At 69.9% G+C, this 13,152-nt stretch overlaps 1 protein-coding gene across 1 annotated transcript; it reads left to right on the forward strand.

Moving 5' to 3' along the window:
* Positions 1-4,349: 4,349 nt before the first annotated feature.
* On the forward strand, positions 4,350-12,004 carry CHRD (chordin). Its single transcript, XM_075716838.1, is given in 27 exon segments — positions 4,350-4,485; positions 4,875-4,894; positions 4,896-4,949; positions 4,951-4,980; positions 5,523-5,591; positions 5,593-5,662; positions 6,077-6,208; positions 6,290-6,381; positions 6,383-6,408; positions 7,310-7,406; positions 7,509-7,650; positions 7,725-7,865; positions 8,393-8,475; positions 8,565-8,712; positions 8,829-8,935; positions 9,024-9,140; positions 9,228-9,384; positions 9,470-9,711; positions 9,801-9,914; positions 10,177-10,377; positions 10,463-10,556; positions 10,675-10,728; positions 10,844-10,947; positions 11,124-11,226; positions 11,363-11,517; positions 11,688-11,781; positions 11,937-12,004. Coding segments are annotated over 27 exon segments (2,850 nt in total).
* The last annotated feature ends 1,148 nt before the right edge of the window (positions 12,005-13,152 follow it).

A 13,152-nucleotide genomic window follows, 5' to 3' on the forward strand; every position in this document is an offset into this window, starting at 1 on the left:
TGGGGAGGGGGGAGACCACCATCACTCTGGGAGCTTGCTAATCCCCCTGCCAAACATGGCCCCCCCCCCGTGCTCCGCACGCCCCCCACTTTCCTCCCACTGTGGTCACCCCGCAAGGCCTTTGGGAAGGGGATATTTGGGGCCAGGTGGACACCAGGACCTTTGGGTGCTCCTATAAGCAGGGAGCTCTATGGAGTTGACTTGGCACTGGGAGCGGGCACGGTGCCCCGGGGCACAGCCGGGATTCGCTTGGCCTGGCAGGCGAGGCTGCTTTGGGGTCTCCATCCCGCTCCCCGAGCCGTGCCCACCGCAGCGGGCTGGGATGAAGGCGAGACCCCCAGCCATCCCCGCCATGCCGGCAACGCGCCCTCTGTAATAAACTCCATGTGTTCGCAGATGGAAAGCAGCCACTTTCCCCCCCCGCCGTCACCCCCCCAGGCTGCATCCCCCTCCCTGTACCTGCCACCCCCAAAACCCCCTCCATCCCCAGACCCCCCTGGCCTTCGTCTGGGGCGGCCCAGCCCTGCAAGCCGCCTACCAGTTGTGCAAATATTGCCGGAACGACTGTAATCCCCATGTCCAACGTGAATTATGAGATATTTCCACCCATTACGACAGCCCCCCCCGCCCCGCCGCGTGTGTGCGAGGCCGGGGGGATTAGTCACGGGGCAAGCCGCGCTCGGCACAAAGCTTTGGGGAGGCCGACAGCTCTCCGCACCCCGCGCTGGGGCGGGGTGGTCAAGGGGGGCTCTTTTTGGAGGCGGGGGGGGGGTCCCATGAGCCTTCCCAGCTCCAGGCTCACGCCTGGCACGGGTGCGAGGAGGGGATGTCGGGGTGCCCGGGAGGCGGCGGGAGGCTGTGGGAAGGCGGGGCCGGGGCGTGCGGTTTTGCCTCGACCCCTTCCCTGGGGAGCAGAGGCTCCTTCCTGCCGCCCCGAGCCCGGCTCATGTTCAAAGCCGCGAGCAGGCAGCGGCTAACAAGGCCAGACAATGGGGAGCTGCGTGGGGCAGGAGCGCTGGCGAGGGCCCGCCGCGACGCCCACATGCCAGGCACGGCACGGCCCCGGCACCGCGGCCCACCGGGACCCTCGCCACCGGGCAAGGCACGTGCTGGCGAGGCCCCGGCGGCGCTGCGGGCTGTTTCGGAGGGCGCCATCGGGGCATCCCACCCGCGCTGCGCCGGGATGGCACCCCATGGGGCCACCGCCTCCCCAGCCGGGGGTGAGCCAGGCACCCGCTCGCCGTAGAGGTGCCGGAGGGGCGCGGGTGCCAGGCGGGGTGGCCGGGGCTGCCTCCGGCTGGCCGGCTCCGTCCCTGTGCGGCTCCAGCTGCCTGCAGCCGGCGGCCCCGTTGGGGCTGTGCCGGCGCCAGGCCTGGCTCCGGAGCGCCTCAGAGCTGCCTTTGTGCAGGGCGCTGCCGGCGCACATGTGCGGGCACTGGGAAGCAGCTGGTGGACCGGGACCCTTTCCCAGCGCTTCCCCCCGCCGGCACCACCCCCTCCCCACCCGCACAGGGACCCCCGAGGCTCTGGCAAGCCGCCTCTGCCCCTCGCCTGGGGGCACCCCTTGGCATTTCCAGGGGCAGCCAGGGCTGCGGATGAGGGATGCCCAGGCACGGCTGGGGCATCCATTTCCTCCCTGCCCGCGTGCCCCCACTGCAGCGGCGATGCCCCCTCCCCGGGCAGGGATGCCCGGCACCCTCCTGCCCTGCCAGGCCCCGTGCCAGCGTACCACCCCGGTCCCAGTCTGGCAGTGCCGGGATGCCCTTGCAGTCGCCCTCTCCCTCTCGCTGCCACCCCGTGCCTCAGTTTCCCCCATGCCGAGGGCCGCGGCCAGGCAGGTTCCCCGTATCTCCTTCCTTTCCCCAGGAAAGGGGAGAGAGCTTCCCCCGCCGCTTCCCCACGTCCCGCAGCCGAGCCAGGAGACTGTGACGAGCTCTGGGTGCACGGAGCCAGCGCCGGATTCCTGGCACCAGCAGGACGGCCGGGAGCCATCGCCCGCCTCCTCCCTGCTCGGCCGCGCTCGCGTCCCGCCGTCCCCCAGGGCCGCTGCCGCGCCGCAGCGGGCACCGCGCGGTGACACTGGAACGGCCACGCAGACCCCAGCCCTCCCCTGCCCACCGCGCTGCCGGATCCCAGGCCAGCGGGGACACCGGGAGAGAGGAGAGGGGACAGGTCAGTGGCACCGCCGGGGACAGCGGGGAGGGCACGGGGCCGCGGGGTGCCACGCTGTTGGGCATGGTCCCCGCTTGCAGAAAGTGCTTGCAAGCAGCAGGGTGTTGGGCACAGCCGTGCCCAGGGGATGCCCTGGGCCCTGGCAGTGTCCCAGCCCTGGCGATGCCAGCGGGCCGTCCTGCCCGGGGAAGCCCGGCTGCTCCTCGCTGCCTCGCACCAGCACCAGCTCCTGCCACGGGGCAGGGTCCCAGCACAGCCAAGCCCCCGCGCCCCACTGCCCTCCCTGGGAGAGGTGCCCGCTGTGTGGGGACGTGTGCCAAACCAGGGCAGGGAATGGGATGGGGCCGCAGTGGGCAAGCCATGGTTAGGCAACGCCATGCGGGCTGGCATCGGGGGCACGGGGCGGCGGGCTGCAGCCCCCCCAGCCGCTCGCCGGGCCGTGGGGAGGCCCAGGAGGAGCCTTCTGGGGAGGCAGGGGCCTGTTGTGCTCCAGCTGTGCCGTGTTTCCCTAGCTACACCGTGCAGCTGGCCGGGTGTTTGTACCGCCCGGAGTTGATTTTGGCAGCCCCGCGCTTCCCCCTCCTCCCTTCCCCACCCGCCTTCCCCTTCCCCGGGCGCCCGCCCGCCACGGACCAGACACCCCTCCCTGCCCCCCTCTGCAGGGGTGGCGAGGCAGGGACACGGGTGGCACATGCTGGCCCCCTGCCCACCGGCCCCCCCTCCCTGCAGTGCGTGCCTCAGTTTCCCCAGCTGGATGATGCTCTCCCCAGGCTTTTCCATGGTGTCTGCTCACTGCCCACCACCGCCAGCCCGGGCACATGTGGGTGAAGAGCGGGACCAGTGCTGGGTGCTGCTCTCTCAGCTTCCTCCACGGCTGCCCCATACCCTCCCCGGGCAAGGGAACCCAAGCATCCGGGCTCCTGTCCCCCCGCAGCCGCTGTCACTGGTGGGCAGGAGCCCGGGGTCCCATTCTGGAGCCTCCCTCTGCCCGGGGTGGGCAGCAGCCGGAGGGATGTGGGGATGTCAAGGGCACAAGTTGTGGGGTGCGTGTGACTTTGCAGAGTGCAGTGTAGTTTTGCGTGGGAGGGGAGCTTTGGGGGGCCCATGCTCGGGGTGCTGAGTGGATGGAGGATCTGTATGTCCTGGGGAGGGGCTGGCTGCGGGCAAGAGGCCTGCAGGGGGTCCATGGCCCACAGGGGACTGTGTGGACGGACGGTGCCCCGCCGTGCCCTGTGCCCTGGGGTGCCAAGCAGCCTGGGAGGGGGCTGAGTGGATGGAGGAGTCCCCAGGATGTCCCATGCCTGGGGGGGCCCAACGAGCCCTGGGAGGGCTCATGCCTGAGGGTGGGCTGCATGGATGGGGAGCCCCCAGGATGCCCCATGCCCAGGAGATGCCCCATGCCAGGCGAGAGTATATGGTTTGGGGAGGGGGGCATTTGGATGGGGGTGCCCTTCAAATGCCTTATTCCTGAGGGGGCTTATGTGGATGGGGGACTCCCAGGGTACTCATGTCCTGGGGGGGGGGGGGGGGCATGTGGATGGGGGCATATCCAGGGTGTCCAGTGCCCAGGAACACCCCAAGCTCTGTGGAGGAGGTGTGGGTGGTGGCAGTGGTGTCTCCACAGTGCCCTATGTCCCCGTGGGTGTTGTGTGAGTCGGGGGGGGGGGGGGTGTCCCCAAGATGCCCAGCCCCTGGGGGTGCCCCGTGCCCTGAGGGAGGGTATGTGGATGAAGGCATCCCTTGGGTACCCCATGCCCCAGGGCTGGTATGTGCGCGGGGATGCTCTACACCCGGGGGTACCCCGTGCTCGGGGTAGGGGGGCAATGGATGGGGGTGGGTCCCCAGGACACCTCGGGTCCGGGTGTGCCCCATGCCCGGCGGGGCAGCTGCAAGCCCCGGGGTGCCGCAGGACGGCCCGTGCCCAGCAGGAGCGGCGGGGCCCGGGGCCCGGGGCGGGGGGGGGGGGGGGGGGGGGCGTCCCCCCCCGGCCGGCCGCTGCCTGCGCCTCATTAGCGGGGCCTTTGTTTGCACAGGGCTCGCAGCTCCCGCTTGCCCATGCCGCCGCCTATAAAGCGGAGCCGGAGCCGGCGGCCGGGCAGAGGCGGCGGCAGCGGCAGGCAGCGCCCGGCCCCCCCTCCCCGCCCCCGGCCGCCTGCCTGCCCCGGCCGGCCGGCACCATGCGCGCCGCCCGGCTGCCGCTGCCGCCGCTGCTGCTGCTGCTCGCCCTGCTCCTGCCCGGCCGCGCCGCCCGCCCCAAGCTCGCCCTGCCCATCCGGCCCGACACGGACCCGCTGCCCCCCGGGGGGGCGGCAGGTAGGAGTCCCCCCTTCCTTCCTTCCCCCCCCCCTCCCGCTCCGGGCACCCCCCCGTCCTATACAAGCTGCTGCCGCGCCCCCCCCTTCGTGCATCCCGCTTCGTGCACCCCCCTCCCTACCACCCGCACCCCCGTCCGTGCACCGCATGCCTGCACACCCCCCCACACACCCCATTTTCTTGTACCCCCGCATCCCGCTCCGGGCCCCCCGGCTGGCCGGGACCGGCACCGGCAGCGGCACCGGGAGCGGGAGCGGGACCGGCCGCCGTGCCCAGCGGGCGGCGGGGCGGTGCCGGCCGCTGTCCGGGGCTGCGGCAGGGGGGTGCCCGCGGCCCGGAGGTGACCGGGGGCGGCGGTGGTGGTGGGTGGCGGGGGGGGGTCTCCGCAGGCTGCGCCTTCGGGGGGCACTTTCTATGCCCTGGAGGAGACGTGGCACCCGGACCTGGGGGAGCCCTTCGGGGTCATTGCGCTGCGTTATCTGCCACTGCGAGCCGGTGAGTGCCCCCGCACCCCCCGCCCCGGGACCCCCCTTCCGCCGGGAGATCCCCCAGGATCCGGCCCTGCCGGGGAGGGCGCTGGCAGGGGGGGAAGGTTGACCCCCTTCACCCAATACACGCCCCCCCCCCGAATGGAAAAGGGGAGCGGGGATCCCTCCAGCCAGCCCCCGGACCTTATCCGCCCCCCCGCCGCAGCAGTGGGGAGGAGAAGGGGGGGGGTTAAAGGCTCAGGCTTCATTCCTCCTCCTCGGGGATGGCCCCCCGGCCCCCCTCCCTCCCTCCGAGCAGCCCCCCCGAGGCCGGGGCTGGCGGGGCCGCACACAGCTGGGCAGGGGGGCTGGGGGCCGTGGGGGAGGGGCCCCGGGTTTGGCTGCCGTACAGGCAGCTGGGGGGCTGCGCAAGGTGTCCGGGCTGCCCGCGGGGGCTCCAGATGGGCCGGGATGGGGGGAGCCAGGCTGTGCCGGGGGGGGGGGGCACACCTTGGCACGGCTTGGCACACCTTGGCACGGCTCTCCCGGCCTCTTCCCCCCGTCCCGCAGCAGAGGAACCGGCGGGGGAAGCCGGCGGGGAAAGTGAACTGCAAGAACATGAAGCAGGACTGCCCCGTGCCCCGCCTGCCCCCGGGCCACGCTGCTGCCCGGGCACTGCTGCCACACCTGCCCCAAAGGTAGGCCAGTGGGTGCCTCCCTGTGGGGAGCCCCCCTGCATCCACAGGGGTCCCCTGTGGGCACGGAAAGGGGGGCACTGCACACACACCCCCGAAAAGGGCTGCTTGGCTTTGTTATGGAGGTTGCCGGTGCCCGAAGGGTGCTGGGCAGGGGAAGCCCTGATGGACGCAGCTGTCCCTGAACCACCCCTGGAGGGGTGTGGAGAGGGTGCACAGGGCTAAATTGCCTGTCCCTCTGCCTGCGCCCAGCATGCCCCCTGCACCCCAGTGCAGAGCCCCACGGTCACCCACAGGGCACATCTCGGTCTGTCTTGGGAGGGGGGAATTTATTATTGCCCCCCACCCTGAGCTCTTGGGCACAAGCAGCCTGGTGCAATGGTCTTCCCCTGTGCCCACCCCATCCACCTTGCCAGCCCCCCTTGCCAGCCCCGAAGAGCCCCGCACCCCCTTCGACACCCTTCGAGTACTTCCAGGACAAGGAGGATGACCTGGACAAGCCCTACAACGACCGCTCCTACCTCAGCTCTGAGGGGCTGGCCCGCGATGATGCCCGCACAGGTGAGCCGCCCGCCCGGGCGGGCAGCAGCGGTGCGGGACACCCCTCTGTGCTCCCCACCATCGTTGGTATCCCCTCCCCAGAGTTCGTGGCCTTGCTGACGAGCGGCCCGGAGCCGTGGCACCCCATGTCCAGCGCAGTGGCAAAGGCTCGCTTCACCCTGCTGCGCTCCTACCCTGCTCTTCTCCATCAGCTATGAGCGGTGAGTCCTGCCCTCTGCCCCGGCTGGCACCGCGGGCACCCCTCTGGAAAAGGGGGGATGCAACCGTGCTTGCGCCTCAGTTTCTCTTTCGACGTGCCCCCCGCCACAGTGCTACAGCCTTGCATTGGCAGGGCGAGAGATTTGGGGAAGGGGAGGATGTGCTGGGGGTCCAGCCTGGGCGAGCAGCCGGGATTTTGGCACACCCACGGCACCGGCCCGGCCTCACCCCTTTGCCTCCAGGTCTGGAGCGGGAACAAATGGGAAGGGCTCCGCCGAGGACGCGGGCGCAGCGGGGCAGAGGCGCCGTGCCGCCCCCCGGGCTCTGCCAGCGGGCACCGCCGGGGCACTGCTGCCAGGGTCCCCCATCCTCACCGTGTCCTCCCCGGATGCCCGCCGGCGGTGGAGCTTCTCCTCTCCCTCCCTCCTTCCCGCTCCAGTTTCTTCTGCTCTTCCTCGCTTCCAGGCCCCTTTGCATAGTAAAGTGGTGACTAATTTCCAGCTCCGACTGGGGGAGCCAAACAGAGCCGAAAATGCTCCTAATTTACAGCCAGGCCCGAGCGCTTGGCTCCTAGTGGGTCCTGCCCTGCCGCCTTTCCCGGCGGGGACCCCCTTCCTGCTCGGTGCCAGTTTGGCACCGCTCCGGGGCAGGGGAGCCCCGGGGAGCCGTGCCGAGCTGGCAGCAGGCCGGGCAGCAGCGTTGGGCCAGCACCCGGCGTGGGCAGGCAGAGCGTGGCGCTTGGCACCCCAGGGGGATGTCGCCCTCCTCTCGCCGACCTCAAATCTCTGGGCGACCCCCATGTGCCCTCCCCGACGCACCCCTGTGCCCGGTGCTGAGCAAGGGTGGTGCCAGGGGAGGGGGGGCCAGGAGGGAGGTCCTTGCTCACCCCCTGGGTGCCCGCAGGCTGGGGCGGCCAAGCCGGGTGCGTTTCAGCGACCCCGAGGGCAACGTGCTGTTCGAACACCCCGTGCAGAAGAGCGCTGCCCCCGAGGATGGCATGGTGAGAGGGGCCGGGAGGGCAGGCAGGCACCCTGCCCCTTCCTCCCCCTGCCCGGGTGTGGGGTGCCCCCCGGCCCCTGCCCAGCCCTGCCCTTGCCCCCAGCTCTGCGGGATGTGGAGGACGGTGTCCAAGGCCAATGTCCAGCTGCTGCGGGGGGAGCAGCTCCGCGTGTCCCTCGTCACCCGGGCGCAGCCCTCCGGAGAGGTCCACGGGCACATCCTCAAGCACCGGGCGCTCTTCGCAGGTAAGTCCAGTTCCCACGTGCCCATCCGGCGGGTGCCCACTGGGGTGCCCCTCATGCCCCCTCTCCCTGCACAGAGACGTTCGGTGCCATCCTGACCTCATCGGACCCCGCGCACCTGGGCGCTGGGGGCATGGCCATGCTGACGCTGAGCGACACCGAGAACAACCTGCACTTCATCCTCATGGCCCGGGGGCTGCTGGAGCCCGGCGCCGGCGGTGAGGGTGGGCACGGGCACCCCGAGGGCCTGGCACTGCCTGGAGGGGCTGCGTAGGGCTGGGTGGTGGGGCGGTGCACAGCATGTATGTGGCTCGGGAGGCATGGGTCAGCATCTGTGGGGTTGGGGTGGGTGCATGGGCTGGGTGCAGGGTGGGTATAGTGGCTGTGCGTGGTGTGTGTGGGGGTTGAGGTGTGCATAGGGGTTGTATCATTTGGGGTGTGCATGGTGGGGGTGTAGGGCCATGGGATGCTTGAGTGTGTATGGGATGTGGGGGTCAGTGTGCAGAAGGATGGGTTTGGGATGTGGGTTGTGCAAGGATTTGGGGGGCGCAGGGGGGAGTGGTGGGGGTCACGGTGTGTGCAGGTGTCCAGGCATGCAGGAAAGGAGAGGCAGCTGGCAAGAAAGTGGGGAATCAGGTTCAAGGGTTTGGGGGTGGTGGGCACAGAGGGGTGGGTTTGGGGGGGTAGAGGGACAGTGGTCGCAGGCCCCCGGTCCAGTGGGTCCAACCCTCTCTGCCATGGCCAGAATCCCCTTGGGTCCCGCTGCGGGTCCGCATCCTGCACCAGGGCCAGACGCTGCGGGAGGTCCGTGCCAACATCACCGTTGAGGTAAAGCCGTCTCTCCCCCCCACATGCCCTGGCAGCCGTGGTGCCTGCCATGCCAGGGCTGAGCTGTGGCCCCGTGTCCCCCCGGGCAGGACCCTGACTTTGCAGAGGTGCTGAGCGAGCTGTCTGCCCACGAGCTGCAGTGGCTGGTGCAGGGGGAGCTCCGCATCGTGGCCGAGACGGAGGGCCGGCACGCACGCCAGCTGGCAGGCACCATCACCACCCGCCGCAGCTGTGACAGTGAGCATGGGGCAGGGACCCCAGGGTGCAGGGGGGGCTGGCCGTGCCCCCCATGCCAACCTCACCCCCCCCCCCCCCCCCCCCCCCCGCACCGTGCCTCTCTCCCCGGGCTGAAGCCATCCAAAGCGTGCTGTGTGGAGCCGATGCCTTGCTGCCAACCAAGACGGGAGCCGTGGGCTCGGCCAAGCTGGCGCTTCATGAGAATGGCACCCTGGAGTACCAGGTAAGCAAGGGGCACCCGTTTCCTTCCTGGGGGTCCCAGGGATGTCTCCCCCCTTCCCTGGCACTGCCCCTCAGCACCCTTCCCGCAGGTGCAGGTGGTGGGCACCGCCAGCGAGGTGGTGGGCATCACGTTGGAGACCAAACCCCGGCGGAAGAGCAAGAGGAACGTCCTGTTCGACATGACGCCCAGCTACAAGGATGGGGTGGTGAGCACTGGGTGGCACTGGGGGGGATGGCACAGGGACCTTAGGCAAGTCCCCATCCCAACCCATGTGTTCTCCCGCTGGTGGCAGGCCCGGGGCGCCTGGCAGAGCCCCAGCGCCCGCGATGCCCACATGCTGCTGCAGAACGAGCTCTTCCTCAATGTGGCCACCAAGGACTGGGCGGAGGGCGAGCTGCGGGGCCAGGTCATCTCCCTGCCCTACAGCGGGCTGCTCGCCCGCTACACAGGTACCCGGGGGGCACCAGGGGTGGCGGTGGGGGCAGTGGGGCAGCACCCCGCCCGCCACCTCCCACGGCCCCTGTCTGTGCACAGAGATGCCCGTGGCGCTGGCGGGGCAGCTGGTGTCCCCGCCGGTGGGCAGCGGCGCCGGGGGCCACGCCTGGCTCTCACTGGACGAGCACTGCCACCTGCACTACGAGATTTCGGTGGCGGGGCTGGGCCGCCCAGCCGATGGCACCGTCAGCGCCCACCTCCATGGGGTGGCTGAGCTGGGCGAGATGAGTGCCCGTCCCCACCAGCACAAGCGCCTGCTCAAGGGTTTCTACAGCACCGAGGTGAGGCAGGCACCTGGTCAGGGCACCCTGCAGCAAGGACTGGGCCAGCCCTCATGCCCCCCTCCCCGGCGTCCCTCTCGCCCTGGCAGGCTCAGGGGGTGGTGAAGGACCTGGACGCCGACCTGCTGCAGCACCTGGCCCAGGGCACTGCTTTCCTGCAAGTCAGCACCAAAGCCCACCCCCATGGGGAGATGCGGGGACGGGTAGGTCCCCACCTGGGCAGGGCACCCCTACCCATCCCCACCACTGCCTGGGGTCTCCAGCCAGGTGACGCTGCCCAGAGCAGGGTGGGAAGGGGACAGGATGGGGGCACACCGTGGCACGGTCCTGGCAGCCCAGCGTGGTGTGTCTTGTGGTCGTGGGTGCTTCCTCCAGCAGCCCCGACTGTGGAGGGCAGCCGGGCATCCCCATGGGAAGCGGGGTCCCCCAGCAGTGCCAACCCTCCTGCTCCATGCCCCCACCCAGGTGCACATCCCCAACCGGTGCCATGCAGGAGGGACCCGCCTGGCCCCGGGGGAGGCTGAGCTCTCCGAGGGTGCCAAAACCAGGGACCTGGAGCAGCTGAAGAAGGACCCCAATTCCTGCTTCTTTGAGGGGCAGCACCGGGCGCATGGCAGCCGCTGGGCACCCGACTATGACAAGAAGTGCTCCATCTGCAGCTGCCAGGTACGTGCCGGGGGTGGACAAGCTGGGGGGGCAGCACCCATCAGTGGTGCCCCCTTGTAACGAACCCCATACCTGCTGCCCCCAGAAGCGCACGGTGATCTGTGACCCCATCCTGTGCCAGCCCCTCAACTGCACCCGCCAGGTGCACCCTGAGGAGCTGTGCTGCCCCATCTGCGAAGGTACCTGGGGGCTGGGGGGATCCCGGGTGGGGGACTGGGGGAGCAGGGGCATTCCCCATGGGTGAGAGGTCCCTCTCTGAGCATCTGCACCCCCTCATGGCCTTCCTCTTCCTTGCAGAGAAGATGGGGCAGGAGGACCTGAAGCTGGAGCGGGCACGGGACAGTAGCGAGGGTGAGTCCCCGCAGGCATGGGCTGAGGGGGCAGCTCTGCCCCCCAACCTCCCTGGCATCCCCACTCCCCCCATGGGGGCTGTGCCTACCTCCTGCTCCTCCTTCTCCTCTCCCAGGCTGCTACTTTGATGGGGACAAGACGTGGCGAGGCTCTGGCACCCGCTGGCACCCTGTCGTGCCGCCCTTTGGCCTCATCAAATGTGCCATTTGCACCTGCAAGGTGAGTGTGGGTCCTAGTCCCCCCCCAGACCCCCACCCTGGTTTGGCAGCAGAGCTGCCCTGGCACCCATGGTGGCTGCCCTGAGCAGCCGGGCACTGTAGCAGGGGCTCAAACCAGGGAGGGGAGTGTGTGTGCCTTGTACCCACTGCCCCGTGCCCTCTGTGCACTCCCCGCAGGGCACCACGGGCGAAGTGCACTGTGAGAAGGTGCAATGCCCGCGGCTCACCTGTGCCAACCCCGTGCGTGCCAGCCCGTCCGACTGCTGCAAACAGTGCCCAGGTACCTGCATCCCCCTCCTGCCCTCCGCTCTCCCCACACCCCTGGCATGGCCCCTGTACCTCCCCATGCCACCACCGGCAATGCCGTGGGGTGCCCCTGCTGCCTGCATGCCATCTCCCACTGCCCTTTCCTGCAGCCCCGGAGAAGACTGTCCCCGAGCTGGCTGACACCATGCAGGCGGACGGGCCGCGGGCATGCCGCTTCGGGCGCCGCTGGTACCTCAACAATGAGAGCTGGCACCCCTCCGTGCCCCCCTTTGGAGAAATGAAGTGTATCCTGTGCTGGTGTGTGGTGAGTGTGCCAGGCCTCGGGTGGCACCGAGGGAAGGAGAGGTGCCCCCCGCGCCAGTCCCCAGTGCTTCAGGGACGGGCGGGAGAGCAGCCTGGGGCGGCACCCCAGGGACCCACCACACCCTGAGAAGCCACCCAGCCCCTGCGCTCAGCCCCCTTTCTGCCCCGCAGTCGGGGGAGACGCACTGCCAGCGCCAGGAGTGCCCACCAGCCACCTGCGCCAGCCCCGCCAGGAGGGACAACCCCTGCTGCGCCAAGTGCCGTGGTGAGTGCGAGCGCTTGCACGCAGGCGCTGCTCCCCCAAACACCCCGTGCACCTCCCTGGCCCCCTTGGGTGCCGAGCCAGGGCTGGGACCAACCCAAGCGCCCTCCTGGCACCCGCCGTGCCCATCTCTCAGCCTTGCGTTCCCCCCCCCGCAGCCCCGGATGCCCCCCCAGATGCACGGGAGAAGGTCCACGATGCCAGGACGGAGGCGTGGAGCCGCTGAGCAGTGACCGCTGCCCGGAGCAGGGCGAGCACGCAGTGAGGCCAGGCAGCCGTGGGGGGGTCCCCGCCGCCCATTGCCCCTGCACAGGGTGGGGGGCACAGAGGAGCACGGCGGGGTGAACACGGCCAGGCACCCAGCCTGGGCACCCCGTCTCAGCATGACTGCGATGCCAGGGCTGCCCTGCCCGCTTGTGCCAGCAGGCAGCGGCTGGGCTGGCGGAGGCTGGGGCACCCGCTGCCCTCCTCTTCCGAGCCCCCCTGGCCAGTGGGCACAGCGGGCATCGTGCCCACCTTGTACATAGTGTAAAATCCCTCCGGTCCCCATCTTGCTGTGCCCACCCTGGCTCAGCCGGGCTCGTCACATAATTTATGGTGCCCGTGGATAGGGGTCCCAATGTATTTATTAAAACCAGAGATATTGCCCACCCGGCTCCCTGCCTCCTCTTCCTAGCAGCAGCAGGTGCAGGGCTGTGCTCCTGCATCCCACACTGGGCTCCTGTGGGATTTGTAGGCCCTGGCCTTGCTGGGTTTGGGGGTGCGTATGCTGGAGTGGGTATTTGAGGGGCACGGGCTTGGGAGCCAGTGCCAAGCTGGGGGCATCCCCGGGGGACTGTGGGGCACTTGTAGGGCAGCATGGGACAGGACCAGAGCAGGACCCAGTACCCACAGCCAGGGGCATGATACCAACCCTGCCTGTGCCCAGGGCAGGGGCTGCGGGTGCAGCGCCTGGTGACGGTGCCCGCTGGCACAGGGACAGCAGGGCTCTGTCCCCTGCACTTCCACGGTGGCACGAAGAGCCCAGCCTGGCGCCCCGGGCCAGCTGAGGCCCATGGAGGCACCTGCCCACAGCACCCACAGCACGCCGAGTGCCCGGGGCTGGGTGTGCCACATAGCCACCCATACCTGTGCCAGGGCAGAGCACGGCGCGTGCTCGGGGGCAGCGCTCCCCCAGTCACCCCAGTATAGCTGCACCGGACTAAGGGCTACACAGGTCATGGGGCCCATGGGAGCCCCAGTGCCGCTACCTGCCCTTTGGTCCCCAATGTGGGGGACTGGGTCACCTCTGGGGACATCACTGTGTTGCATTGAGGACAACTGGGACAGAACCAGAGCTCTACTGGAACATTGTCAGAGCTGTAGGGAAAGTAA

This window comes from Pelecanus crispus, chromosome 9 (genome assembly GCF_030463565.1).
Source record: "Pelecanus crispus isolate bPelCri1 chromosome 9, bPelCri1.pri, whole genome shotgun sequence".
Classification (NCBI taxonomy): Eukaryota; Metazoa; Chordata; class Aves; order Pelecaniformes; family Pelecanidae; genus Pelecanus; species Pelecanus crispus.